The following is a 26,556-nucleotide window of genomic DNA, read 5'->3' as shown; positions in this document are numbered from 1 at the left end:
GTGTCCCTGAAACAAGAGGGTGGGGTGTCCCTGAGAGGATGGAGTGTGCCTGAAACGAGAGGGTGTGTGTCCCTGAAACGAGAGGGTGGGGTGTGCCTGAAAAAAGAGGGTGCATGTCACTGAAACAAGAGGGTGTGTGTCCCTGAAACAAGAGGGTGGGGTGTCCCTGAAACGAGAGGGTGCGTGTCCCTGAAACAAGAGGGTGCGTGTCCCTGAAACAAGAAGGTGTGTGTTCCTGAAACAAGAGGGTGGGGTGTCCCTTAAACAAGATGCTGGGGTGTGCCTGAAACAAGAGTGTGTGTGTCCCTGAAACAAGAGGGTGGGTGTGTCTGAAACAAGAGGGTGGGGTGTCCCTGAAACAAGAGGGTGGGCTGTCCCTGAAATGAAAGGGTGAAGTGTGCCTGAAACAAAACGAGAGGGTGGGGTGTGCCTGACACATATAGTGGTGTGTGCTTGACACAGGGTGGGGGATGTGCCTGACACAGGGTGGGGGTGTGCCTGACACGGGGTTGGGGGGGGTGTGCTTGACCCAGGAGGGTGGTGTGTGCCTGACACGGTGGGGGTGTGCCTGACACAGGAGAGTGGGTTATGGCTGATATAGGATAGTGGGGTACACCTGACACAGGGTGGGGGTATACCTGACACAGGGTGGGGGTATGCCTGACACAGGAGTGGGGTGTGCCTGACACAGGAGGGGTGTGTGCCTGACACAGGAGTGGGGTGTGCCTGACACAGGAGGGGTGTGTGCCTGACACAGGGTGGCGGACGTGCCAGTCAGGGGGATGTAGCTTGAGAGCACCGGAAAGAGCATCCCTGGCCTCTGAAGGCCCCGGGGCAGCCGCTTCCCGGCCATCTCTTTTCAGACTCACTCGCTTGATGACTGGCCTTGAACTTGGCCCTTGTGTCCTTCACCAAGGAGCTGCGTCTCAGCGAGAATCCTATCATTCCAGTTTCGCAGAATCCCCTTAAGGAAGTTGAGTTATGAAGCGTTTTGCACTGACCCCCTCCGCCCTGGCTGGACGTCCCAGCTGCCTTTGCTGCATTTGGGTCTTGCACTTGGTTCTTTCGGGAGACCTCACTCCCCTACGACAGTAGCTCAGAGGAAGTCTGTCTGTAACTCGAGTCTGGTATAAGAGCTGGAGGCCAAACTATTAACACAAATTCCCGGCCAGCTATGGAGTGGCTGCGTGACCAGGAGCGTGTCTCGCCCTCTCTTATCACTAGTATCCTCTTCTATGAAATGAAGATGAAAGACAGTGCTTACTTAAGAGCCACAATTTTCAGGGGAGGAAATTGGTCAAAAGTTTGGGTGTAGCTGGCACCTGGCTTGGAGGCAGCGGTAAGGAAGACGCTGTCCCTGAGCTGAGTGCAGAGGTGGGGGACGGGGCAAGGCCATCCATGCCGGGTGGGGACATCTGGAGGTGGAGGTGAGAGACAGGCAGGCCTCTATGCTGCTGACCCTGGTCAGGGTGCAGTCGGGTGCATTTGGGGAGTGGGCCCAGAAGGAGGAGAGGTGATGGATGGGTCTGTAATGAATTCTGCCTGTTTCATAGGTTTCTTGTCTGGGGTGTGATCTAGGCTGGGTATACACGTGTGGGCCTTGTCTGGAAATGCATTCTGGCTGCCGTCCCAAGCCTCAGCATGCACTGAGGGTCTCTGCACAGACAGCAGGCACACGAAGTGCATCCTCTGCCCGCAGCACAGCGCAGACGCCCCTCGGGCACCGTGGGCTTGGTGTCTTATTCATCTCTGCCCTTCCCAATCAAGATGGTGATTGACAGTTGCCTAACTTGAACACACTTTTCTTCATTTTACAAGACCCCGCAAATGGACGGACAGAGAGAGAGGGGAACAGCCTCACCTATGCAGGTTCTCCCATCATCTCCTAACTCGTAGGGGTCCGCACAGAGGCACTGGAAGCCGCCCTTGGTGTTTCTGCACCTCGCGGAGGCGTGGCAGGGGGGGTGGGCGCCGTCTGCACACTCGTTCACATCTGCCAGACACACAAGGCCACACAGGTGAGAGGAAGCGGCTGCACCCCCTTCTCCCGTGAGCGCCCCCGTTCTGCGAGGTGCTTCTCTCTGCGGAGGTCAGCCTTTTACCTGCCATCCCACCTGGTCTAGGGGTAACTGCCCCCCTGCTCCCCGCACATCCGAAAAGGTAATGAGGAGCAGACAGATGTGCGCTGGCCGTGGGCTCTGAGCCTGCAGGGAGTCCACACACTGGGGCTCGCTCAGGCCCGAGTCACAGGAGCCTTCCTGGAGGAAATTAGGGTTTGCCTGGGACAGGGGAAGATGGAATGTAGCCAAGTGCAGGACACGGGGGCAGGAAGGGGCCAGGGTGAGGGTGGGCAGGGTCTGCTTCGCCCAGGCAGATGCTCCCAGCTGGCCAACAGGTCCTCTGAGAGCAAGGACTGGGGCCACCTGCCACCGCCAGTGAGGATGTGGAGTCCCCTCCTGCTCCCCCTGCACACGAATCCTGCAACCTAGTACCTCATCCCCTAGGCTTATGTTTCCAGATAACCTGCTGTACATTTTGTTCAAATAATATTCCTTTTCTGGCCAATTTTAGAAAACAAGCAGTAGCATGTCACAGATCTGCTCCACATGCCCAGTGCACATTCTCCAAATGGAACAGGTGCTGTCAGTGCTGGGGACGTGACCTCTTCCAGGAGCTGCTCTGTTTGGAGGGAACAGAGCTGGCCTGGGTGCAGCCTCCGCCAAGGGCCAGGCTGGAGGCAGCAACCTCCCTGCACTCCTGGGGCCCTGGTGCTGATGACACCCCCAGACAGGGCGAAGGCACTGGGAGGGGTGGAGGGACTCTCCCCAGTCTCACCGCTGAGTGGAAGAGCCGGGGTCCACATAGGCCACAGGGTCTTGGCCCCCGACTCAGCCACCCCAGGACGGTGAGAATGTGTGAACCTGAGCAGTGCTCAGGCGATCCAGTGCCGGAGACCCGTGAGGCCTGGAAGGCCAGCTGGGGTGGTCTGCTGCCCCCCTGCTCCCCAGGGCGAGGAGCTGCACTGGACAGGACTGCCCACTCCTGACCCGGGGGAGGCTGGCCCATGCTGGTTTTCTCAGTTACAGAATGGGTATAATTATGTCGGCTGGGAAAAACGGGCGTGGAATCAAAGACGATGCTTATGACAACCAGCAGGGTGTCGGGGATATCTCAGGCTTTCTAAATGGCACAGTCTTTAAAAATGACATTATTGATAATGACAACCATTCTATAAGAGTATAAGAAGTCGGGTCTGGTGGCTTATGCCTGTAATCCCAGCACTTTGGGAGGCTAAGGTGGGCAGATCACCTGAGGTCAGGAGTTTGAGCCCAGCCTGGCCAACATGGTGAAATCCCCTCTCCACTAAAAATACAAAAATGAGCCGGATGCAGTGGTGGGTGCCTGTAATCCCAGGTACTCAGGAGGCTGAGGCAGGAGAATCACTTGAGCCCAGGAAGCGGAGGTTGCAGTGAGCAGAGATTGTACCACTGCACTCCAGCCTGGGTGGCAGAGTGAGACTCTGTCTCAAAAAAATAAAAAGAAAAGGTCAAGAAATTTCAAAGGATTGAAGCTATTGACTATCGGCTACTGTTAATTGTCTCTATCTTGCAGCAGCTATTAAAGTGTTTTATGTATAGGTAACCACGTCAAGGCTGTTAAACCTAGAAGGTCTTTCTTGGCTAAAGCTCTCCCTGGAACCAGCCCCTCCTGCATCCTGTTATGCAGAGCTGTGAAGCACCGGAGCTGTGTGAAGGCATCTGCAGCCACCCCTGGGGTAGGGGAGTGTTTCCATCATGATCGCATAAAAAATCAAAGTCATCACCCATGAATGCTGCAGGCCCATTTTCTCTTCTTCATCCCCTGGGATGTGCGATGGGGTCCTCAGAATGGGAACGGCAGCCGCCAACACATCCCTGCATCCCTCTCAGGGAGTTCCCTTGGAGCAGCTTCCGCCCCCTCTCCTCACCCCATCCCTGCAGTTCTCATCCTGGGTATGAGTTCCCTGTGGCTGCTGGGAAAAATCATCACAAAGTGGATGGCGCCAAGCAACAGAAATGCACCCTCCGAGAGTTCTGGAGGTCACAGGTCTGAAATCAGGGTGTCGGCCGGGCGGTGCTCCTTCAGCAGGCTCTCGGTGGAGTGCGGAGTGGGGGGGGCGTCCTTCCTGCATGCTCTGGCTCCTGGTGGGTCCTGGGGGGCCCATGCCTGGCAGATGCTTTGTTTCCATCCTGGGTCTTCACACGGTCCCGTCTCTCTGTGTCTCGTCTCCTCTTCCTACGAGGACACTGCGCATTGGAGCACGATGCACCCGACAGCCTCATTTTAACTCGATGGCACCTGCAAAGGCCTTGCGTCTTCATCAGGCCACATGCAGAGGTACACGGGGCTAGAACTTGAGCATAGCTTTTTGGGGGCACAGTTTGGCCCACAACCCTCCACCCACGGTCAGTTTCTTCTAAGCAGAAGGCCGAGTCAGGGGCCAGCGCTGTGTAGGTCTCCTTCCCAGGATGGACAGGAAGGAGGGGGACAAATCAGCCCTGTCTGAAGAGCAGCGCTCCCGACAGAGGAGGAAACCAGCCTCAGCCGCAGTGTCCCCAGATACCAGAGCCACCTGCATGGAGGCCGAGGCTCTGCTCTCTGCTTCGCCGTGAGTTTCAAGAAGAGCAGCCGTGGTGTCCACACGTCTCCACGCGCAGTGAGTGTGCAGACGACCATGGCGTCCACAGTCTCCATGTGTACTGAGCGTGCAGATGGGCACAGATGTTTCCATTTCTCTAAGCAAATTAGTACTGGTTGCAAACTGTATTTTCCGTAATACGCACAAAGCATTTATGTATATTCGTTTACTGTATAACCTCCTGACAATAACTCATGGAAAAAGCCACTGACTCATAGCTTTTTATCTATTTGAAATTCGCAACATCAAGGCACTCAGAGGAGACTCACTGCAATGCATTTGCCAGCTTTTTTTTTTTTTTTTTTTGGAGATGGAGTCTCACTCTGTCGCCCAGGCTGGAGTGCAGTGGTGCAATCTCGGCTCATTGAAACCTCCACCTCCCGAGTTCAAGCAATTCTCTTGCCTCAGCCTCCTGGGTAGCTGGGATTACAGGCACCCATCACCATGCCCGGCTAATTTTTCTTTTTTGTATTTTTAGTAGAGATGAGGTTTCACCATCTTGGCTAGGCTGGTGTTGAACTCCTGACTTCATGATCCACCCGCCTTGGCCTCCCAAAGTGCTGGGATTACGGGCATGAGCCACCACACCTGGCCTTAATATCAAGTTTTTATGTGAATGAGTTTGAGTGAATAAGTAGAATTTGAGTAGAGAAGAGAGCAGCAAATACTATTTGTTTACTGTATTAAATATTCAGTTAAGCCTGCAGCCTTCCTTTCTGTAGCCACAGACGTGTTGATGAGGTTTCACTGAGGATCTCCTTGAGTAAGTATATTCTTATCAATTTAGCAAAAACGTAAAGCTTCCTGTCTGTTATACTTTTTCCCTTGTGATTCTCGATTTTGAAACTTCTAGTGCAGGGAACAGCTGTGGTAAAAATATTTGTGCACATGCATTTGTACCAGATTTTTGAGTTCTATCATTTATTTCTAAGATATATTTTAATTATAGATGTGATAAAACGAACAAAAAAAGAGTTGTATCGATGAAGGTTAGCAGTCTCTCCTCCCTGTTCCCATCTCAGGCTGCTGAGGTCTCCAGTATTCACAGGTTCTGGGGCAGAGCCTAGCGCTCCCCTCACATTCGGGAGGACACTCATCAAAGTGATGTGTGTGCCGGTGGCCCACTGCTTAAAAAAAAACCTGAACAGATTCCCAAATGCACACATTGCTGTGTAGCTTACGTGTTTATTGAGTGACTTGTCACCAACACTCTTCCAAGTCAACAGACACCCTGCTAACTGCAGCGCAATGGTTCTGGATGTGGCTGTCCCAGCATTCAGAGCACAGCTCCTGAGCACACAGTGTTAATCACAACAGGCCTCCACCCCGCTCTTTGTACTGTGCATTTATAACTAATTTAAATCCATGCCTTATTCCTGTCCTCATTTCACATTTGAAAACGTGGAGGCACACAAAGGCTCAGCACTTTTGGGAGACAGATTAAATGGCTACTGAAATGTCTGTGGCAGGAGAACATGAAGTTGGGCCCAAGTTAGTGAACGAGAGAGAGAAGACAGGATGAGTTAGGGTTGGCCGACGGGTGTCTCAGACCTTCACATACACAGTCTAATGGGGTCTTGTGAAGAGTTGGATTCTGACTCAGGGATTGTGGTGGCCCCAGACACTGCAGGTGTAATAAGCTGCTTGGTGGTGATGTTGCTGCAGCCGGGGAGCCTGCCAGGAGCACTGGCTGCTGTGCATGACCATGCCGAGAAACACTCCTGCACCCTCGGGAGCACCCAGACTGGTTGAGAAATAGTCCTTCTTACAATGGATCTTAACTTCAGACAGCTGTTAATTGTTGGACTAAAAATCAAGGAAGATAAATGAAACTGGCTAGCCATAGGTAGAAAGCTGAAATTGGATCCCTTCCTTACACCTTATACAAAAATTAATTCAAGGTGGATTAAAGACTTACATGTTAGACCTAAAACCATAAAAACCTTAGAAGAAAACCTAGGCAATACCATTCAGGACATAGGCGTGGGCAAGGACTTCATGTCTAAAACACCAAAAGCAATGGCAACAAAAGCCAAAATTGACAAATGGGATCTAATTAAAGAGCTTCTGCAAAGCAAAAGAAACTACCATCAGAGTGAACAGGCAACCTACAAAATGGGAGAAAATTTTCGCAACCTACTTATCTGACAAAGGGCTAATATCCAGAATCTACAATGAACTCAAACAAATTTACAAGAAAAAAACAAACAACCCCATCAAAAAGTAGGCAAAGGACATGAACAGACACTTCTCAAAAGAAGACATTTATGCAGCCAAAAAACACATGAAAAAATGCTCATCATCACTGGCCATCAGAGAAATGCAAATCAAAACCACAGTGAGATACCATCTCACACCAGTTAGAATGGCCATCATTAAAAAGTCAGGAAACAACAGGTGCTGGAGAGGATGTGGAGAAATAGGAACACTTTTGCACTGTTGGTGGGACTGTAAACTAGTTCAACCATTATGGAAGTCAGTGTGGCAATTCCTCAGGGATCTAGAACTAGAAATACCATTTGACCCAGCCATCCCATTACTGGGTATATACCCAAAGGACTATAAATCATGCTGCTATAAAGACGCATGCACATGTATGTTTATTGCAGCACTATTCACAATAGCAAAGACTTGGAACCAACCCAAATGTCCAACAATAGACTGGTTAAGAAAATGTGGCACATATACAACATGGAATACTATGCAGCCATAAAAAATGATGAGTTCATGTCCTTTGTAGGGACATGGATGAAACTGGAAATCATCATTCTCAGTAAACTATCTCAAGGACAAAAAACCAAACACCACATGTTGTCACTCACAGGTGGGAATTGAACAATGAGAACACATGGACACAGGAAGGGGAACATCACACTCCGGGGACTGTTGTGGGGTGGGGGGAGGGGGGAGGGATAGCATTAGGAGATATACCTAATGCTAAATGACGAGTCAATTGGTGCAGCACACCAACATGGCACATGGATACATATGTAACAAACCTGCACATTGTGCACATGTACCCTAAAACTTAAAGTATAATAATAATAATAAAATAAAATAAAATAAATCCAAAAAAAGAAAGAACAGAAGAGTGATTTTGATGGCATAGGATGGTCTAGAGGAGGCTGGAGGAGCATTCCTCATTTAGGAGACAGATGAGCAACGTCCCAGGCGGAAGGTCAGAGGGCACGCGCGCAGGGGGCAGCTCCACACAGGCAGGTTGCAGGACACCAGCGGTCTCCCTTCCTGATCCACTCTAAGGTCTCACCCATCTTTTATTTGCACCTTGAAGATCCCTGTGAGTAGCACTTTGGGGTCATTCATACTTAAAATGAAACTAAAATGGTCACGTGAAACATCTGGGTATTTGGGCAAGGCAAGACGCAGGTGTACAGTGAAATGCACCATAGGAAGTCTTGCTAACATAGAACACGCAACGTGCTATGCCCTGAAGCACCTGCCATCAACTCCTTAACTGTAATGCCAACAGGTAAAACCAGGAATCGTGGGTGAAGTGGGCATTTCAAGTTTGCACAGTCTCTAAGCCAAGGGAACAGGAAAACCTTGCGATTCGTGATCCTTTTGTCACTGAAGGGTCAGCGGCAGAGCCTACGGCCAGGAGTCATGCAATAGTGTTAACAGCAACCACGAGTTTACACAGATGTCATCACCCGACAGTAGTTGTGTATCTATCACTGAGGCTTCTGGAAAGTTCTCTGGGAGAGACATCCTGGTCTGCTGTTCTCTGGGGCACTGTCTAATCTCTGGGTGATTCCCTTGTACACTGTCATTCATGACCAATCCCACAATGCAGCAGGGGAGCACGTCTGCAAATCTGACATTATGGAATTACCAGTTTAAACAGAGGGTTTCCAGCCCAGGCTGGTTTCCAGTGATGACACCTCCCTCACCTATGGAGCAGACCTCTGCCCTATCTATGCCCAGGCAGCGCCCTGTGCTGTTAGAGACTCTGAAAGTTATTTCCCAGGCACTGTTCCCCAGCCAGCTTTGCTTCTTCCTCTCCTCATCCCTTCTCTCCTCTCCTAATGGGAAGGTGGCTCCCGGGAGGGCACCTGGGACCACAGACTTGGCAGGAGCCGCACCCCTACCTGACCCCTGCCACAGCACGGAGTCCTGGTGGGTCTCTGGTGCACACAGGGTCTCAGCCTCTCCCTTTATGACTGAGGGTCTGGAAGCAGTTGGCCACTGCAGCCCTTCAAGGACAAACATTTTGGACTTTCAAAATTGAAATGGACATTTTGTTATTGTGCTAAATTATACATAATGTAAAATTTACCACCTCAGCCATTTTTAAATGTACAGTTCAATCGCATTGAGCACATTGACCTTGTGCAACTTATCACGCCATCCCCCTCCAGGCCTTTTTTTTGGTAGAGATGGGGTTTCACTATGTTTCTCAGGCTGGTCTTGAACTCCTGGCCTCAAAGGATTCTCTCACCTGGGTCTCCCAAAGCACTGGCTCCAGGACTCTCATCTTCTGAAAACTCTGAGAAAACTGAAAACTGTGGACTTTTGCTTTTATTTCTGCTTGCAAACCAGGCAGATTCTTGCATGAGACCATCTCTTTCTTCTGCAGTCTAGGTAAGTGCAGCTCATAGCAGGTAGCTCACAGGAGGCTGCGAGTCTGATGCCAATTTTCCTCCCCTAAAATGCAGTCCCCGAAGGCAGCTGGTTGGCCTTCTAAAGATTGCTGGTGAGTATCGTCTGAGCAACCTTCCTCCGAGAACAGCAGCCATTCCTGCCCCTGCCTGCCCTGACCCCACCGGCCCATGAGACCAGAACCAGCGGCCCAGGTTTTGTTGCAGAGCATTTCTGAAGTAGTTGGGGAACGCGAGCTGCTCTGACAGGAAGCCCCAGCCCCAGGAGTCGCACCCAGAGGGCTCTGTCTCAGAACAGTCAGACAGGGACTCTCATTCTGCTGCTCCCCGCAGAGGGACCCCAGTACCCGGCTCTTCCCCTGGGAGGCTCTGTTGTCCAGCACACCTGCTCCCAGCTGCCCTGGGCTGACACCCGCATGGGAGGAGCAGGTGGAGGTGGCCCACGGCTGTCTTGCCTTTCGGCCTGTAAGGTGCCTCCCCATCCTGCTCTCAAATTACCAGGGGAGGCCACACCTGTCCACACCTAAACATGCGGGAGGCTGGGAGTGGAACCCAGTGGCTGGAGGAGGACCAGGCACGGGCTTGGGAATCAGCCACCTGTAGGAGGTGGAGGTGGAGGCGAGCCTTACTCTGTGGGTTCCTGGAGTGGAGATGTTTGCTGCTGTGTTCCCTTTGAGAAAGCGCCCCTGCGAGTTCACCCCAACTTTGCCTGGAACTCACGGACTCCTCTCTCTCCCCTCACCGGTGACCCCATTGGCACGATTCCACGTGCCTGTCCTGAGGCCTCACTACCTAGAAAGAGGCCCGCTGGGACCATGGCCAAGGGGAGAGCCCTTGCTTTCTATCCCCAAATTGCTCCTGGGAAGATAACAGTTTCGGAAGCACCTTTTGGCGAAGAAACTTTCAATGACATTGCATTGTTAATTTATACGAGAAACATGCAGATGTTTTGTAATTGTCATTAAAGGAAGGACTGACCTTTGCAGAGGGGAGGCTGGAAATCCCATCCTTCCTGGGTGCAGGTGAGCTGCTCCTGGCCTTGGAGCTCATACCCGTGCCTGCAGGAATACACCAGCACGCGCCTCCCAGACTCCTCACAGTGCACAAAGTCCCCATTCTCCACGCTCTCCGGGAAGCCACACTTGTCGTCTATGAAATGTGGACAGGTTGACATGTAGTCAAACTACGAGAAAAGAAAACCACACACCAACGTCCCTGTCACGGTGCGCTTGTGCCCTGGAGGGGCTGGTGCCGAGGCCGGGGAGCCCTGCTGTGGTCAGTCACTGAGCACCCACGCAGCACACACGGCCACTTCCCAGGTCGGGCCCCCCCCGGCTCCCTTTCTCTAGGCCTCCAGTTCCTTTCTCACTAGAGAAGGGTCCCGCCCCGCCCCGGGAGCTGCCCTGAGGGTGTAAGGCAGGGCGTTGACACTGTTTTCTAAACAGTGAAAAGTTAAAATCAGCTCCCGGGGAAGATAAGCTTTGTTTGATGAGATGCACGTGCTATAACGTGGTGTGAGAAGAGACCAAACATTACCTTGGGGAAAGGTTTCCCTCCAGGCCTCCAGGTTCATGCCAGGGATGCTGTCACAAGACTCAAAGTCTTCAGGGAATTTTCCGACTTGGAAGGCATCCACGGGCACCCTGGTGAGGCCGGTGTTGTCACAGATGACCCGAGACAGGGAGTGCTTCCCCAGCTCACGCCTCTGCGCGTCCGTGAAGATGTGGCTGTTCTCCCACCAAAACCTCCAGAGAAGGAGACGGTGAGTAAGGTCATGGTGCATGGAGAACCCCCAGGGCAGGCACTCAGGACCAGCCGCCCACTGCTGTGTGCTGCCAGCCTCTACTGCGGCGTCTGCCCAGACTCCCAGCACCCGGGGCCGCGCAGGTGCAGGCGCTGAGGACCTGAAGGAGACCCTGTGGCGTCTGCCCAGACCCCCGAGCACCCGGGCCCACTCAGGTGCAGGCACTGAGGACCTGCAGGAGGCGAGATGTGAAGGGGCAGCACAGCATGCACCTGGCCGTCTGAACGAGCGGTGTCAGATGGAAGAGGGGCTCAGAGCCACTTTGCTGGTTGACTATGAGCAACTATTGTGCTGCATTGCTGTTATCTGGGGTGTATTGCTGTATTAAAAGCAAGAATAATGACAGCAAATTCAGCTATTTTAGAGGGTGCTGCTCTCTACTCTGAAGTCAAGGTGCCCTGCACAGTCTCTCTACCTTCAGCTTCTTCCTCCAGGCCATGATTAATCAAGAAAATTGCAATGTGAAGAAATGAAGTCCCACTTTCCTCTCAAAATATGAAAATGGTTGCCAAAGCCTCAATAGCTCCCGGCCTGAATGCCGTAAAGCATGCATCTCCCATGTGCATCTCTCCTGCCATGTAAAACTCTTCTGGTTCCCATCACGGGGATGAATTCCTCTTAGAACATGAAAAAGAGGCCCCACTGTACGTAAGTTAATTGATCCCATTTTTGCATTGGGGAGATATTTGGTCATTAATACATAGGATGAGAAATTGGGGGTACCACCCTAGGAATCTGCCAGCTGCCTCTGCACTGATTTCAGATGGAGCTTCCAGCATGGGTGGCATAAAACACGCATGGGAGACACACGTATGGGGCAAGCTGGCGAAATCTTCCCCCTTCTGAGCTAGTGGCTTCCTATGTCCCAGAGAATTCCAAACCGCACGTTTGCTGAAGACACAGCTGTGAGGGAGACAAGTTCCCCTGGTGATTTCTCCCCAGGTGTTCGTAGCTCTTCAAAATGCTGCATCTCAGAAATTACAGATAAAAGTCACACCGGGGAAAGGACAGAAGCCCTGGCATGTGGCAGGTGCACTCTCTGGGAAGAGTACAGATCCTTTACAACAAAAATCTGACCTCGGCACAGTGACTACCAAAAATAGAGAGAGAATTGGATAGGTAGGGATGTCTTTAAAAGCAAAAGAAAACATTTTCCCATTGTTTTTGTCTGTGTTGTTCCGAAATCCTAATACTGGTATCCTGTGTACCTGCTTCTACAGGGGGCATGGACTCAGTCAGATGGGAACAGGATCTGGCTCTGACTCCCTCCAGTACAAACCTCCCAATTCTAGGTTGAACTTGTAGAGGGAGCAGACATGTACCAGGCAGGCAAAGCGGGACCTCAGCTTTCTGCTACCGGCAAGCATCTGCTATCTGCAGGCGGGGGCTGGGGCGCGGGGAAGGCCTGTCCAGCCCAGAGGCATCCATGAATGCCGGGCATGGCCTGTGTATGCGCCTGAGTCACTGTCCACCTCTGCGCTTTCCCGGGAGTTGTCAGGGGATGTGGGGGATGGAATGCAGTCTCAGGGCTGTCGTGAGTGTGTCACAATTTGTGTTATGTGCCTGCTTGCTCGTGTGGTTGGACCTAGGAAAAATCAGCGCTAGCTCCCATTCTAAGTGCTATGTGCTTTGTAGTTGCTCGTCATAAAAACACTGTTCTGGGTTAAGGAAGCTGTGGGTGGGAGAAACAACCTGACCAGGCTTACGTAAGAGTTGAACGGTGGAGCCGGAATTTGAATGCAGGTCTGGCTGGCTTCAGAACCAATGCAAACCACCCGCCTCTGTGCAGGGACCTACCAGTCACCGTCCCGCAGAGCTTTCATCTGCTTCCCAATGAGACAGGCAAACAGGGGCCCTGTCCGAGCCCTGGGGAGGAAGTTTTCAGCTAAGCCTCCCAGCCAGACATCGATGTTGTCAGGATGCTTGTACAAGTCCAGGATCTTGGCGGCCACGCTCCTGCTGGCGATGGCTGTGCTCAGGTCAGCGGGGGTCTCCAGGCGAGGCAGGCCGCAGAACTCCCTCCACTCATTGTAACCTGCACAGGGGAGAGGCTGCAGGGTTTCTCTCACAGACCTGAACCTTTGTTCAGCCCATCTCACTCATGTCATGGTCCCCGAGACTGGAAGCGCAGCAGGGCAGAGTCCTGTCCCACCCTGTGACACTGCCCGGCAGTTTGCCAGGCTAGGATGTTCCAGCTCGGACGCCAGAGCTCTTTTTGCAGGGTTTGTTCATAAAGGAACTGGAGACAGCAAGAATGCCGAGTCCACGACATCTAAGTGCATTCCTGTTATCGCCCAGCCTGCGCTTAGTTCTCGCCTCTACAGGGCAACTGACACAGCTCCGCATTCTCTTCAGAATTTGCCTCCCACGATGACATCAGGAGCACACACAAAAGCCAGCACGCGCCCCCTGCCCCCCCCCCCCCCCCCACACACACACACACACATGCACGCACACACACAAATATCTTTATCTGTCTGGCCACTCATCTCCATATTGAAGACTGGAGATCTCTTCTTGCTGAGAACCCTGGTGAATCCCTAGCCTCTCTTCTCACTCCTCCTCCTGCTTGCTGACCCAAGCCTGAGCTGCTGCCTTCCCAGGCCCCTATCCATGGTCTGACTCTGTGGCTGCGCCTTTGCCTGACACTCATGCCCCTCCCTGTGCCTCCCTCCTCACATCTGCCTTCGTCCCTCATCCACTCTTCTTGGTTCAGCTGTCGCCTCCTCCAGAAGTGCTCCCTCCTCAAGGATGGGCGACCCTCACTCCCGCGGGGTCTAATCAGCACGCCGCCCAGGGCCTCTGCTACTGTCTCTACTCATCCACCTGCCCTGTGCAGTGCTTTAGCTAAGACTGTGTCTGGTTCTACCCTCAGCGCCCTGCCCACCACAGGCTCCCAGCAGAAGTCCCGGACAAGTGCACGCATAGCAACATGTGAGCACTGGGCCGGTTCCCCCCAGGGGCAGTGAGGCTTTCATGGGACAGAAGGTTGGGCCTCATGGTGTCTCATGTTTAGACCAAACAGAACTGGGAGAAATAGCCGGGCATCCTCCAGTTGCTCTAGGAAGGGGATGCCCATGTGATAAACAGACTCATGGAGCCAAGGGGTGGGAACAACTTGGAAGAAGACAGACTGGAAGAATGGGCAAAGTGAAAGAGGAAGGCATGAGTGAGATTCAAAATCTGAGCTTCTAGAGGCCAGGTGCGGTGGCTCACGCCTGTAATCCCAGCACTTTTGGAGGCCGAGGCGGGTGGATTGCCTGAGGTCAGGAGTTTGAGACCAGCCTGGCCAGCATGGTGAAACTCCATCTCTACTAAAAATACAAAAATTAGCTAGGCGTGGTGGCGGGTGCCTGTAATCCCAGCTACTCGGGAGGCTGGGGCAGGAGAATTGCTTGAACCTGGGAGACGGAGGTTGCAGTGAGCTGAGATCACCCCATTGCTCTCCAGCCTGGGTGACAAGAGTAAGACTTTGTCTCAAAAAAACAAAAAACAAAAAACAAAGAAATCCTGAGCTTTCAGAAAACTGCTGTCAGGTGCCATTGAGTCCATTTCTTAAAGGGCGGCTCCCTGGTTTGCCATCAGGAGGAACAAGTGTGTGTCTGACTCTTGTGCTGCTAGAGTCACCCCCCTTGGCTGGCCCCATAGGCCTGGCACTGCTGCGTCTGGCAAGGGTTCCCCCCAGCCCCCGTGAGAAGCTGCGCTGCCTCAGCCTGACTCCTGCTGTCCGTAGTGGGCTCTGCCGCCCTGTGATCTGCAGAAACCACTCCCGTTTTCTCTCTCCAGATGGGCCATCCCAGCCCTCTCATCAAAGCCACCGGGAAGTGCTTTGCCCCGTCAAGAGGCACCTGTGTCTCTCCACCTCAGCACCTCCAACAAAATGTCATCTTTATCCCGCAATCTACTTTAGCCTAGACCATCCCAAACATACCCCACAAACTTCTCAGCTCCAGGAACAGGTAACCTGTAGACACTCGGTTTATATAGAAAACAGATGCCCATTGCTTGCCACAGGGCTTGGGGGACACAGCAGTTATTTCACTAAATATTTACTAAAAGAATCAGTTATTTTCAGACTAGTGAGAAACCAAAATAATGAGCAAATTAAAGTTCTGAAATGAGGAGAGAAAGTTTCTATATAGTCATTTTAGACCACTGTCGAACTGTTTAAGTAGTCCAAAATAATTAAACCATTTCTAATACCTGTGAGAGATGGAAATCTTAATTTTAAAAAGAAAAAATAATGAAGTTAGAAGGGTATTTTCCTTTCTTATTGCTCTAAGAGGAAACATATTTGCATCTTTTTCCAACTCTAGAGGGAAAACGTGCAAGGCCTGGGAAGGAGACGTGGAGGCTGAAGCTCATCACAGCTCCAGAGGCCACAGAGCTGGGAAGAAACAACATCACTTCAGATGTCCCTGCCTGTGGGAGACACCGCAGAAACAGGAATGCAGAAAAAGTGTTTTTTGTTGTTTTTGTTTTTTTGACTGAGTCTCGCTGTGTCACCCAGGCTGGAGTGCAGAGGCATGTGATCTCGTCTCACTGCAATCTCTGCCTCCTGAGTTCAAGCAATTCTCCTGCCTCAGTCTCTCAAGTAGCTGGGATTACAGGTGCTGTCACCATGCCCAGCTGATTTTTTGTATTTTTAGTAGAGACAGGGTTTCACCATCTGGCCAGGCTGGTCTTGAACTCCTGAACTCGTGATCTGCCCGCCTCGGCCTCCCAAAGTGCTGGGATTACAGGTGTGAGCCACTGTGCCCAGCAGCAGAAAAGTGTTTTGGGGAAGGTTGTACATTTTATATTCCCCGTAAAGCACAACAAAAGATTTCAGGGCGTAGTGGAAATCACCATCACAGCTCAGCTTGCTGAGACACCAGCGTTTCTCTTTTATCTAATTTATCCTCAGATCCAACTGATCAGATCTAATGAAGCCTCTGTCAGGTTTGTGGCCTTTCTGGTGCATCGATGCCTCCAGGTGCTGGAATTCAGACCTGGGGAAGTTGCCTAAACTGTCTGTGCTTCAGTCTCTCGATCCATCTTTTAGAAAGTGATCGCAGCCCGGCCTTCTATGGTGGCTGGGGTATAGAGTGCTAACACATGCAGTGGGCTTTGAACTGCAGGCCGCAGGGACCCATGCGTGGGAGCCCTTTACTGCTGTGTCATGACTCCTCCTGTGTGGGACCCACGTGGCAGCTCTTACACCGCTGTGTCATGACTCCTGTGTGGGACCCACGTGTGGCAGCTCTTACACTGCTGTGTCATGACTCCTCCTGTGTGCTTACACCAAGCACTCTTGTGTGTGCGTCCCTGACACTCAAAATGAGGTTGATTCTACTGTCCTGGGTGTTCAGGGGAGGAACTGGGAAACATACAGGTTAATTAACTGATTCATCCAAAATTGAACTCCTCAGGTCCAATCCCAGGTCTTCTGAACACAAGTCTGGCTGTGTGCTGGTCTTACTCCTGTTCCCTTCCCGCTAGGCCCTTCTGTCCTTGTCAGCGTTTATTTGCCCATTCATTCATTCATTCATTCAGTGAGGGTTCCCTAAGTGCCTGTTCTGTGCCAGTCGACGGTTCTGGGTGCTAGCGACCCCAGCCCTGAAACACAGCCCTTCCTCTGGGGCTTATGATCTACGGGGAGACCCGCAGGCCAGTGGGAACGTGGGTTTTTGCCTTTGGCCACATTTCAGTTGGTGAAAAGTGAAGCAGAGGAAGGTGGGGATTGTGAGAGCCGGGAAGGGGTCGCCCGCTCTCTGGCGCAGTTAGCTCAGGGAAGTTAGCAATGGGAACATGAGGAGATCAAGCTATGGGGCCTGAGCAGGGCCAGCAGCAAAGGGGGTCCCAGCCAGAGGCAAGGTGTGTGCAGGCATGTGCTGGGTATGTGCTGGGCATGTGTGGGTGTGTGCTGGGCATGTGTGGGCGTGTGCTGGGCATGTGTGGGCGTGTGCTGGATATGTGCTGGGTATGTGCTGGGTATGTGCAGGCATGTGCAGGTGTGTGCTGGGTATGTGCTGGGCATGTGCAGGCATGGGCAGGCATGTGCAGGTATGTGCTAGGCATGGGTGGGCAGGTGTGTGCTGGGAATGTGCTGGGCATGTGCCGGGCATGTGCCAGGCATGTGTGGGCATGTGCAGGTGTGTGCTGGGTATGTGCTGGGCATGTGCAGGAGTGTGCAGGCATGTGCAGGTGTGTGCTGGGTATGTGCTGGGTATGTGCTGGGCATGTGCAGGCATGTGCAGGTGTGTGCTGGGTATGTGCTGGGCATGTGCAGGCATGTGTAGGCGTATGCAGGTGTGTGCTGGCCATGTGTGGGCAGGTGTGTGCTGGGTATGTGCCGGGCATGTGCCAGGCATGTGCAGGTGTGTGCCCGGTGTGTGAAGGCATGTGTGGGCTGTGCTCCCTGAGCTCTGGTAACAAGGAAGCAGCTGTGTTTGGGTGCAGGGAGCGAGGGGGACAGTGTGCGTTATCCTGACACACATGGGGGCCCCTTCTGCATCCTCCCAACTCACATTTAGTCCCCAGATATTCACAGCCTGTGTGGCTGCTGATCCCAGCCCTTCCAGACGCCACTGGTGAGGAAGACAGGGATGGGGGAAGGGCCAGGGGACAGAGGAAGGCCCAGGGACGGGGCACGGCAGGACTTAGCAGCACTGTCCATCTCACATGTCACCCACACACAACAGGAGGGCACCTCCCAACCTCCCAGGGTGCATGGAGAGAACAGAGCTACACACAGAATACGAGGTGTCAGGGGATCAGGTGTAGACAGGTGCTGCAGGTTGACCAGACAACCAAACCACCTAGGAGCCCAGAGGAGGGAAGGCTGAGGTGGGCCTGAGGTCAGGGAGTTGGGAACTGGGCAGGTCAGGGAGGAGGCTGCGGGGTGGGGCCTGGGAAAGGCAGGAGCCAGGTGGGGTGTGGGGAGCACAGGGGGCTGCTGGCTTGAGAGAAGCAGCCACTCCTGCCAGGGGCCAGCTTGGACCAGTTAGTTAACAGCAGTCCTGATGTGGTGGAATGATCTCTGCGGGCCCTGGGACCTTGTGGTGGGGAGGAGAAAGGGAGGGGGGCACTCTAGCCATCCCAGGAGCTTCCTGGGATGCCAGACACAGACCTGCCATTGTCTGCCCGCGCACTGCCTCCTCCCTCTACTAGAAGTGGCTGTTTCTCAAGGTCCCAGCTCATACATTCCTGGGAGGTTCAGAACCACCCTCTTCGTGCCATTTCTATCTCTAAGAAAAGCTGGAAGTGGCCTCTTTAGCTGAATGAACTGGAGCCCTTTAAGAGCCATTGCTTAGAAGGCATTAGATTTGCGATTGTTTTACTGTAAATCAGTTTCTCTAGCAGCAGGTTACTAGCTTGGCAAATCCCGCAGCAGCTGCATGAGGTGTGCAAGGGAAGGAACTGGCAGACCTGGCAGCCCGTGGTCCCGGCCCCTCTGCAGGTTGATGGACGCCAGATCCAAGGTGCTGGAATTGGACAGCACAAAGAGCCTTTCCGTCAGCTCCTCATTCATCAGCTGATCGTGCACCTGCAGTTTGGCTGGTCTTGCAAGAAGGCCTCGTATTAGTGGGTCCAAACCACCTGGAAGAGACCATGCACAAGGCAAGGACAGTTCTCGGCTCAGTTCTAGAGAAACAACAATATCTCAATCTTTTTTTTTTTTTTTTGAGACGGAGTCTCGCTCTTTCTGTCGCCCAGGCTGGAGCGCAGTGGCGATCTCAGCTCACTGCAAGCTCCGCCTCCTGGGTTCACGCCATTCTCCTGCCTCAGCCTCCTGAGTAGCTGGGACTACAGGTGCCCGCCACCACACTTGGCTAATTTCTTTTTGTATTTTTAGTAGAGCTGGGGTTTCACCGTGTTAGCCAGGATGGTCTCAATCTCCTGACCTGGTGATCCGCCTGCCTTGGCCTCTCAAAGTGCTAGGATTACAGACGTGAGCCCCTGCGCCCGGCCCAATATCTCAATCTTATCCTTAGCAAATCTTCGTGTAAGTTCATGAATTCAGCTTGTGTGATTCCAGAGTCTCCTGAATGTCCTCAGGACACTGCCCGTGCTGGCGGGTGAACCACTGGGCTGGCACTGATGATGAGGCTCATGGGGGATGGACCCTCAGAAAGGGGTCTGGAGAAGGAGCCCACCAGTTTTTAAAGCTTTTTGTTTTATTTCTCAGCAACAGAAAGATTACAAAAAAAAAGAGAAGCGTTTGCTGAATTCTAACATCCAGAACAGTGAAAGGAAGACTCAGCTTAGCTGAGGGGGTGGCCAGGGTGCCTGGGGACCACTGTTGCTGTCATCTCCAAAGGCCCCGTGTAGAAAGCAGGCCCCACCACCTGTCAGGGTTCCTCTCTCTCAATGGCGCGTGAACCCACCACTGCATGCCACCAGAGTCTTTAAAGGATCAGTTTGGCCTTAAGATGCCCAAAAGGAAGACTTAGAAATCACGACGTGCATCGTCCTGTGTGGGATGACCTGGGTGTCTTCAATTACCTGCTGAGGGCCAGCCCGGCCCCTGCCTCTCTGGCGCACTGTGCATGACTCAGCTCTCATCTAAGCAGGTATCACTGGACACACTGCAGCACCCCTGCCCTCCCCACTCCCCACTACACCTGGAGCCGGTCAACTTTTGAGACAGGTTAGAAGCTCCCAGAAAGACATACAGAGTACTGGGAAAGGAATATAAAGAAAAAATGGGGAGGCTTAAAAATAACCCTTCCAAAAAACTAATTGGGGGAATAGGATAATTTTCTCCCAAATATTTAACTTCCAAAGGTAACCCATCATTAACATTCTAAAGATGGTGCTGATCATAACTGTAGAACAGTTTAGCCTTTTATTTTTATTTTATTTTATTTTGAAATGGAGTTTCACTCTGTTGCCCAGTCTGGAATGCAATGGCGAGATCTCGGCTCACCTGCAACCTCTGCCTCCTAGGTTCAAGCGATTCTCCTGCCACAGCCTCCTGAGTAGCTGACTACAGGCACCCACCACCACACCCGGCTAACTTTTTTTTTTTTTTCTGGTATTTTTAGTAGAGACGGAGTTTCACCATGTTGGCCAGGCTGGTCTCAAACTCCCGACCTCAAGTGATCCACCTGCCTCAGCCTCCCAAAGTGCTGGGATTACAGGCGTGAGCCACCGTGCCTGGGCCCAGTTTAGCCTTTTAAAATGCTTTAAACACATTTGTTTTCCCCACATATATTAAAAACCTTGTGTAGGATCAGCAAGTGTGCCCATACGGAAGGTCTGCATGGCTGCGATGAGTCGTAAGCAAGAAGGGAGACCTGATGAACATCCATGTGAAAATCCTCAATAAAATACTGGCAAACTGAATCCAGCAGCACATCAAAAAGCTTATCCACCACGAAAAGTCGGCTTTATCCCTGGGATGCAAGGCTGGTTCAACATATGTAAATCAATAAACATAACCCATCACATAAACAGAACCAACGACAAAAACCACATGATTATCCCAATAGATGCCAAAAGGCCTTTGACAAAATTCAACAGCCCTTCATGCTAAAAACTCTTGATAAACTAGGTATTCATGGGACGTATCTCAAAATAATAAGAGCTATTTATGACAAACCCACAGCCAATATCATACTGAATGGGCAAAAACTGGAAGTATTCCGTTTGAAAACTGGCACAAGACAGGGATGCCCTCTCTCACCACTCCTATTTAACGTACTGTTGGAAGTTCTGGCCAGGGCAATCAGGCAAGAGAAAGAAATAAAGGGTATTCAATTAGGAAAAGAGGAAGTCAAGTTGTCCCTATTTGCAGATGACATGATTGTATATTTAAAAAACTCCATTGCCTCAGCCCAAAATCTCAAGCTGATAAGCAACTTCAGCAAAGTCTCAGGATACAAAATCAATGTGCAAAAATCACAAGCAATCCTATACACCAATAACAGACAAACAGAGAGCCAAGTCAGTGAACTCCCATTCACAATTGCTACAAAGAGAATAAAATACATAGGAATTCAACTTACAAGGGATGTGAAGGACCTCTTCAAGGAGAACTATAAACCACTGCTCAATGAAATAAAAGAGGACACAAACAAATGGAAAAACATTCCATGCTCATGGATAGGAAAAATCAATATCATGAAAATGGCCATACTGCCCAAGGTGATTTATAGATTCAATGCCATCCCCATCAAGCTACCAATGACTTTCTTCACTGAATTGGAAAAAACTACTTTAAAGTTCATATGGAACCAAAAAAGAGCCTGCATTGCCAAGAAAACCCTAAGCAAAAAGAACAAAGCTGGAGGCATCACGCTACCTGACTTCAAACTATACTACAAGGCTACAGTAACCAAAACAGCATGGTACTTGTACCAAAACAGATATATAGACCAATGGAACAGAACAGAGGCCTCAGAAATAACACCACACATCTACCACCATCTGATCTTTGACAAACCTGACAAAAACAAGAAATGGGGAAAGGATTCCCTATTTAATAAATGGTGCTGGGAAAACTGGCTAGCCATATACAGAAAGCTGAAACTGGATCCCTTCCTTACACCTTATACAAAAATTAATTCAAGATGGATTAAAGACTTAAATGTTAGATCTAAAACCATAAAAACCCTAGAAGTAAACCTAGGCAATACCATTCAGGACATAGACATGGGCAAGGACTTCATGACTAAAACACCAAAAGCAATGGCAACAAAAGCCAAAATAGACAAATGGGATCTAATTAAACTAAAGAGCTTCTGTACAGCAAAAGAAACTACCGTCAGAGTGAACAGGCAACCTACAGAATGGGAGAAAATTTTTGCCATCTACCCATCTGACAAAGGGCTAATATCCAGAATCTACAAAGAATGCAAATGAATTTACAAGAAAAAAACAAACAACCACATCAATAAGTGGGCAAAGGATAGCAACAGACACTTCTTAAAAGAAGACATTTATGCAGCCAACAGACGTGAAAAAATGTTCATCATCACAGGTCATTAGAGGAATGCAAATTAAAACCACAATGAGATACCATCTCACACCAGTTAGAATGGCGATCATTAAAAAGTCAGGAAACAACAGATGCTGGAGAGGATGTGGAGAAATAGGAACACTTTTACACTGTTGGTGGGAGTGTAAATTAGTTCAACCATTGTGGAAGACAGTGCGGCGATTCCTCGAGGATCTAGAAATAGAAATACCATTTGACCCAGCGATCCAATTACTGGGTATATACCCAAAGGATTATAAACCATGCTACTGTAAACACACATGCACACATATGTTTATTGTGGCACTATTTAAAATAGCAAAGACTTGGAACCAACCCAAATGTCCATCAGTGATAGACTAGATTAAGAAAATGTGGCACATACACACCATGGAATACTATGCAGCCATAAAAAAGGATGAGTTCGTGTCCTTTGCAGGGACATGGATACAGCTGGAAACCGTTATTCTGAGCAAACTATCACAAGGACAGAAAACCAAACACCGCATGTTCTCACTCATAAGTTGGAATTGAACAATGAGAACACTTGGACACAGGGTGGGGATCATCACACCCCATCTGTTGTGAGGTGGGGGGCAGGGGGAGGGATAGCATTAGGAGAAATACCTAATGTAAATTACGAGTTAATGGGTGCAGCAAACCAACACAGCACACATATACCCTATGTAACAAACCTGCACGTTGTGCACATGTACCCTAGAACTTAAAGTATAATAAAAAAATTAAAAAAAAAGAAGGGAGACTTCATGGGGACCAGCTGCAGGGACCGCACTCACTCACCTCCGCGGAGGAGTGTCCATGGGCTGAAGAAGGCCTCGTGCAGCCACAGCCCAGGCAGATCGGGGTGCTCCTGGAAGCTGGCGTCCAGCCTCCTCACCAGCGGGTGGATCGTGGCATGGCCGAAGCGGAAGGCGGCTGTGGAGAACACGTTGGACACAGTGGGGTTGGCGGTGGAGTCATAGCCTTCATAGGGACCCACGTACTGCTGGAAGGCCTCAGGTCCCAGGATCCTGGGGATGTAATCCCTCAGGGTGATGATCTGTGCAGAAAGGAAAAGCATCTCAGTGAGGCCCAGGATACCGGAGGAGGGTCGCCTCGAGCGGCAGTGGGGAAGAGCATCTTTCTTGACATCCCCAGGAAGCTGGACCCTTCTCGCCTTGCAATAAAGCCCTCAGCTGAACTTCCCAGAAAGGTCTTCTTGTTGATCTTTTTCATGGATATTCAGGAGGTGCGTTTACAGGGCTGACTAGAGAGCCTCCTTCCCAGGGTGGTGATGGGGCTGGCAGTGGCAAGAGACAGCACCTCTGTGGAGCCAAAAACGGTCACCGGGCCAGGCTGGGCAGCTCAACTCCTGGCTGAATGATTGACAGTTGGGAGTAGTTCCCTTTTCTACAAAGCAACAATGATACCTAATTCCTAGAGCCTTCGTGAGGATTAAATCAAAGCATGTTGTACGGCAGAGAGCTCTGTCAATGGAAAATTATGGTTGCAATCATAGGGCCTGCCTGGAAATTACGATTTGACACATGGTCCCAGGAGAATTATGTACCAAGATTCTACTTTCAGGTTTAACAGTGTTTCTTTCAGACAGAAAAATCAGTGTCAAGTTGTTTTGGTATTTAAGGGGAATATTTTGGTCAATAAACTGCATCCAAATGAAATATAGTAGGAATAATTCTAGAATATGAATCTTCTCTTTTAGCTTACCAGTTTAGGAAGGCAAGCAGATTGTTTAAAAATAACCAATATTATTTACACACTTGTAATATGTTCCTTCCAGGTGTCAGAATGCATTTCCTAAGCACATAATTTGGCCCTTCAGGGAGACCAGGGAGAGCCGTGAGTCTTGTGTGGTCCGGGCCTTTACTGAGGGCGCACCTGCCCCCCGCTGTCCTGCTCCACCTCGGAGACCTGGACAGACAAGGAGGAAAAGGCAGCATCCAAATGTTTCCCAGTGGGGTTTCCATCCTTGTGCTAGTTCATCCATTGGTGAGAAGCATCGTGCTATGGGTCAGCATCCCAGAGAGTAGTTCTGACTTCATCGTGCAAACAGCCTCTCCACCTCAGGTGCAATTTATGTGGCAACGTTTCTGAACCAAACAGGTGTCCAAGGGGCTCCTCCCAACTGCATTAGAAGGTCTGTGTCCCTCCCACACTCAGAACTCAGGCAGCACCTTCTGTTCCCTGGAACATTCTTTGGTTTCTTCTCACTACAATAGAAAGGAAAAGGCCTCTCTCTTTTTAGCCCAGGGACTGAGACAATTTCAAATTCAAGTGCAAGCTATTTTAAGGAAGACACCTCTTCCCCTTCTTGCCTACCTGAAGTTTGACTTGTGAGCCAGGGGATACAGCAGGCACAGGCAGAGAACTCCTGAGGCCTGAGCCTCAGGTTCAGCAGCTCACCCATGCCCAGCCAGCTGCTGACAGAGCAGACCTGTGCCCTTCATCAGAGCCTTGCAGACACTGCGCCTCCTCAGTGTCCGACCTGCCAGAGCTCTGAACAGTGTGTCTCTCCTCTTCCCCACTGGCTCCTCATCTGATCTGAAATGTCCCGGGTAAGTGATTGGGCTCAGATACTGTAGCCTCCCCTGGGAGCCGTCCTCAGGTTGGGCAGAAGCACCCTTTGTTCTGACCAATGGGGCCTTAAAACTTGAATCTTGAGTCAGGCGTGGTGGCTCACGGATGTAATCCTAGCACTTTGGGAGGCCAAGGTGGGAGAACTGCTTGAGCCCAAGATCAAGACCAGCCTGGGCAATATAGTCAGACTCTGTTTCTACAAAAAAATTTTAAAAATTAAAAATTAGCCAGGTGTGGTGGTGCACACCCATAGTCCCAGCTACTTGGGTGGCTGAGGTGGGAGGATTGCTTGAGCCCAGGAGGTTGAGGCTGCAGTGAGCTATGATTGTGCCACTGTACTTCCAGGTGATGGAGGAGATGCTTTCTCAAAAAGAGAAAAAGAAGACACTTGAACCCTGTAAACAGCTCTCTGGAATTTTCATGGCAATTCTTCTGCAAACGCTTCTGGTATTTCTTTACCTGTCGCGTGGGGGAAATGGTTACTGTGAACTATTGGACCTGGGCGGACACCGTACTGTCAGACCCGGGCGTCGTCGCTGTCAGGTGCCCCTCCTGCTCACCTCCCAGGTGGGCCACGTCTTCTTCCTCTGCTGGTGGTGCCATGTAGGGGCCTCATCTTCCCAAGCTGCTTCAAGCTGCTCCTCCATGTCTGCTCTCACCCCAGCCTCCTGGTTCCCCACAGCCTCTGCCAAAGCCACCAGCTGCTGACTTGTGGCCACTCTCCATTTCTTTGCCTTCACAACTCACCAGTGGGAATGACTGAAAGGTCCACACTTGGGAAAAAGATGGGCGTGAAGGTGACGGGAAGCCAGGACCCCAGCACACGGGCAGACCAGGACGAAGAGACCTGGAGATGCGATCCTTGCCACCGACGGTAGGAAACAGCCACGTAGCCCCTGGCACAGGCTCCTCTGAACCTCCTGACTCTCGACTGCTTTCAAAGTCACCCACCCTGCTCTATGCAGAGCAACATCACTCAGCATTTTCTCCGACATGCCCTATTAGTCCAATAAGAGGCTCCCATGCGCTTGCTGCGGGTGCTCGGGGAGAAGGCTGAGCAGACACCCAGCTCCCCAAGGACGTGACACAGCCAGGCCTGGCTTGTGCTCCTCCACAGGAAGCCCTGCAGCGTGGCGCACCTGGGCTTGGTCCAGCCTTGAGGCAGGGGCCTGGCTGTCCCTGCAGGGCAGGGGGCAGCCTCCACAGCTACCCCTGGAGAGGAACGACCAGGAGACTTTGTCAGCCAACATTGGAGGCCCTGGGGGATGGGGCCCTGCAGATAAAGGGGTCTGGGTGGGGCAGCAACAGCACCCACTGCAGAAACGGCCCTTTCTCTTTCTTTCCAGCCTTGGAAGCATGGCTTTATCCATCTGCTCCTTTGCTCTGGAAGAGCAACCAATCTGAAAAAGTACTCAGCTACAGCAAAGGTCGGCAGCCGAGTGGCCCGGGGATGCAGCCCCTGCCCCCGAGATGTGGGTCTGCCTGCCCAGGATGGGGATGTCCAGGGAGATCTGCAGTCCCTCCGGGGTCTGGTTCTACCTCCACACACATCCAGAGCAAAGCTTCTGTGGGTCCCTGGATGTCTGGGGAAATCAAGGCTGTGCTCCAGAAATAGGTCTGCTATCTGATGGCCGGGGCATAGAAAACATCCATGCCAGATGTTTGGGATGTCTTTATCTTAAACTCCATGCTGCCTGGATGGCACACCCAGGCTCCCCAAGGATGGCCGCCTCCTCTCTGCCTCCCTCACACCCCCCGAGGATGGCCACCTCCTCTCTGCCTCCCTCAACCTCTGCTGGGAAGGGTTTCCTTTCCCATTCTTTTCTTGTCTGCAGAACACAAAAGTTATCACCAAAATGAGTAACTGATTGTGAGTTCTTGTTTTATGACACAC

At 51.3% G+C, this 26,556-nt stretch overlaps 1 protein-coding gene across 1 annotated transcript in view; it reads right to left on the bottom strand.

Annotated features, from left to right (window-relative positions):
- TPO (thyroid peroxidase) overlaps positions 1–26,556 on the bottom strand; it is a 172,920-nt gene that overhangs the window by 73,029 nt on the left and 73,335 nt on the right. The window contains exons 9-14 of the mRNA XM_032172472.2: positions 22,866–23,124; positions 18,512–18,682; positions 12,899–13,136; positions 10,834–11,042; positions 10,276–10,446; positions 1,862–1,993 (exon numbers count right to left, since the gene is read on the bottom strand). Coding sequence (XP_032028363.1) covers positions 1,862–1,993; positions 10,276–10,446; positions 10,834–11,042; positions 12,899–13,136; positions 18,512–18,682; positions 22,866–23,124 — 1,180 coding nt within the window. The remainder of the gene's footprint in view (positions 1–1,861; positions 1,994–10,275; positions 10,447–10,833; positions 11,043–12,898; positions 13,137–18,511; positions 18,683–22,865; positions 23,125–26,556) is intronic.

This window comes from Hylobates moloch, unplaced genomic scaffold (assembly GCF_009828535.3).
Source record: "Hylobates moloch isolate HMO894 unplaced genomic scaffold, HMol_V3 SCAFFOLD_13, whole genome shotgun sequence".
Taxonomy (NCBI): Eukaryota; Metazoa; Chordata; class Mammalia; order Primates; family Hylobatidae; genus Hylobates; species Hylobates moloch.
Note: the sequence above shows the minus strand (reverse complement) of the source record. Positions and strands in the feature narration are given on the sequence as shown.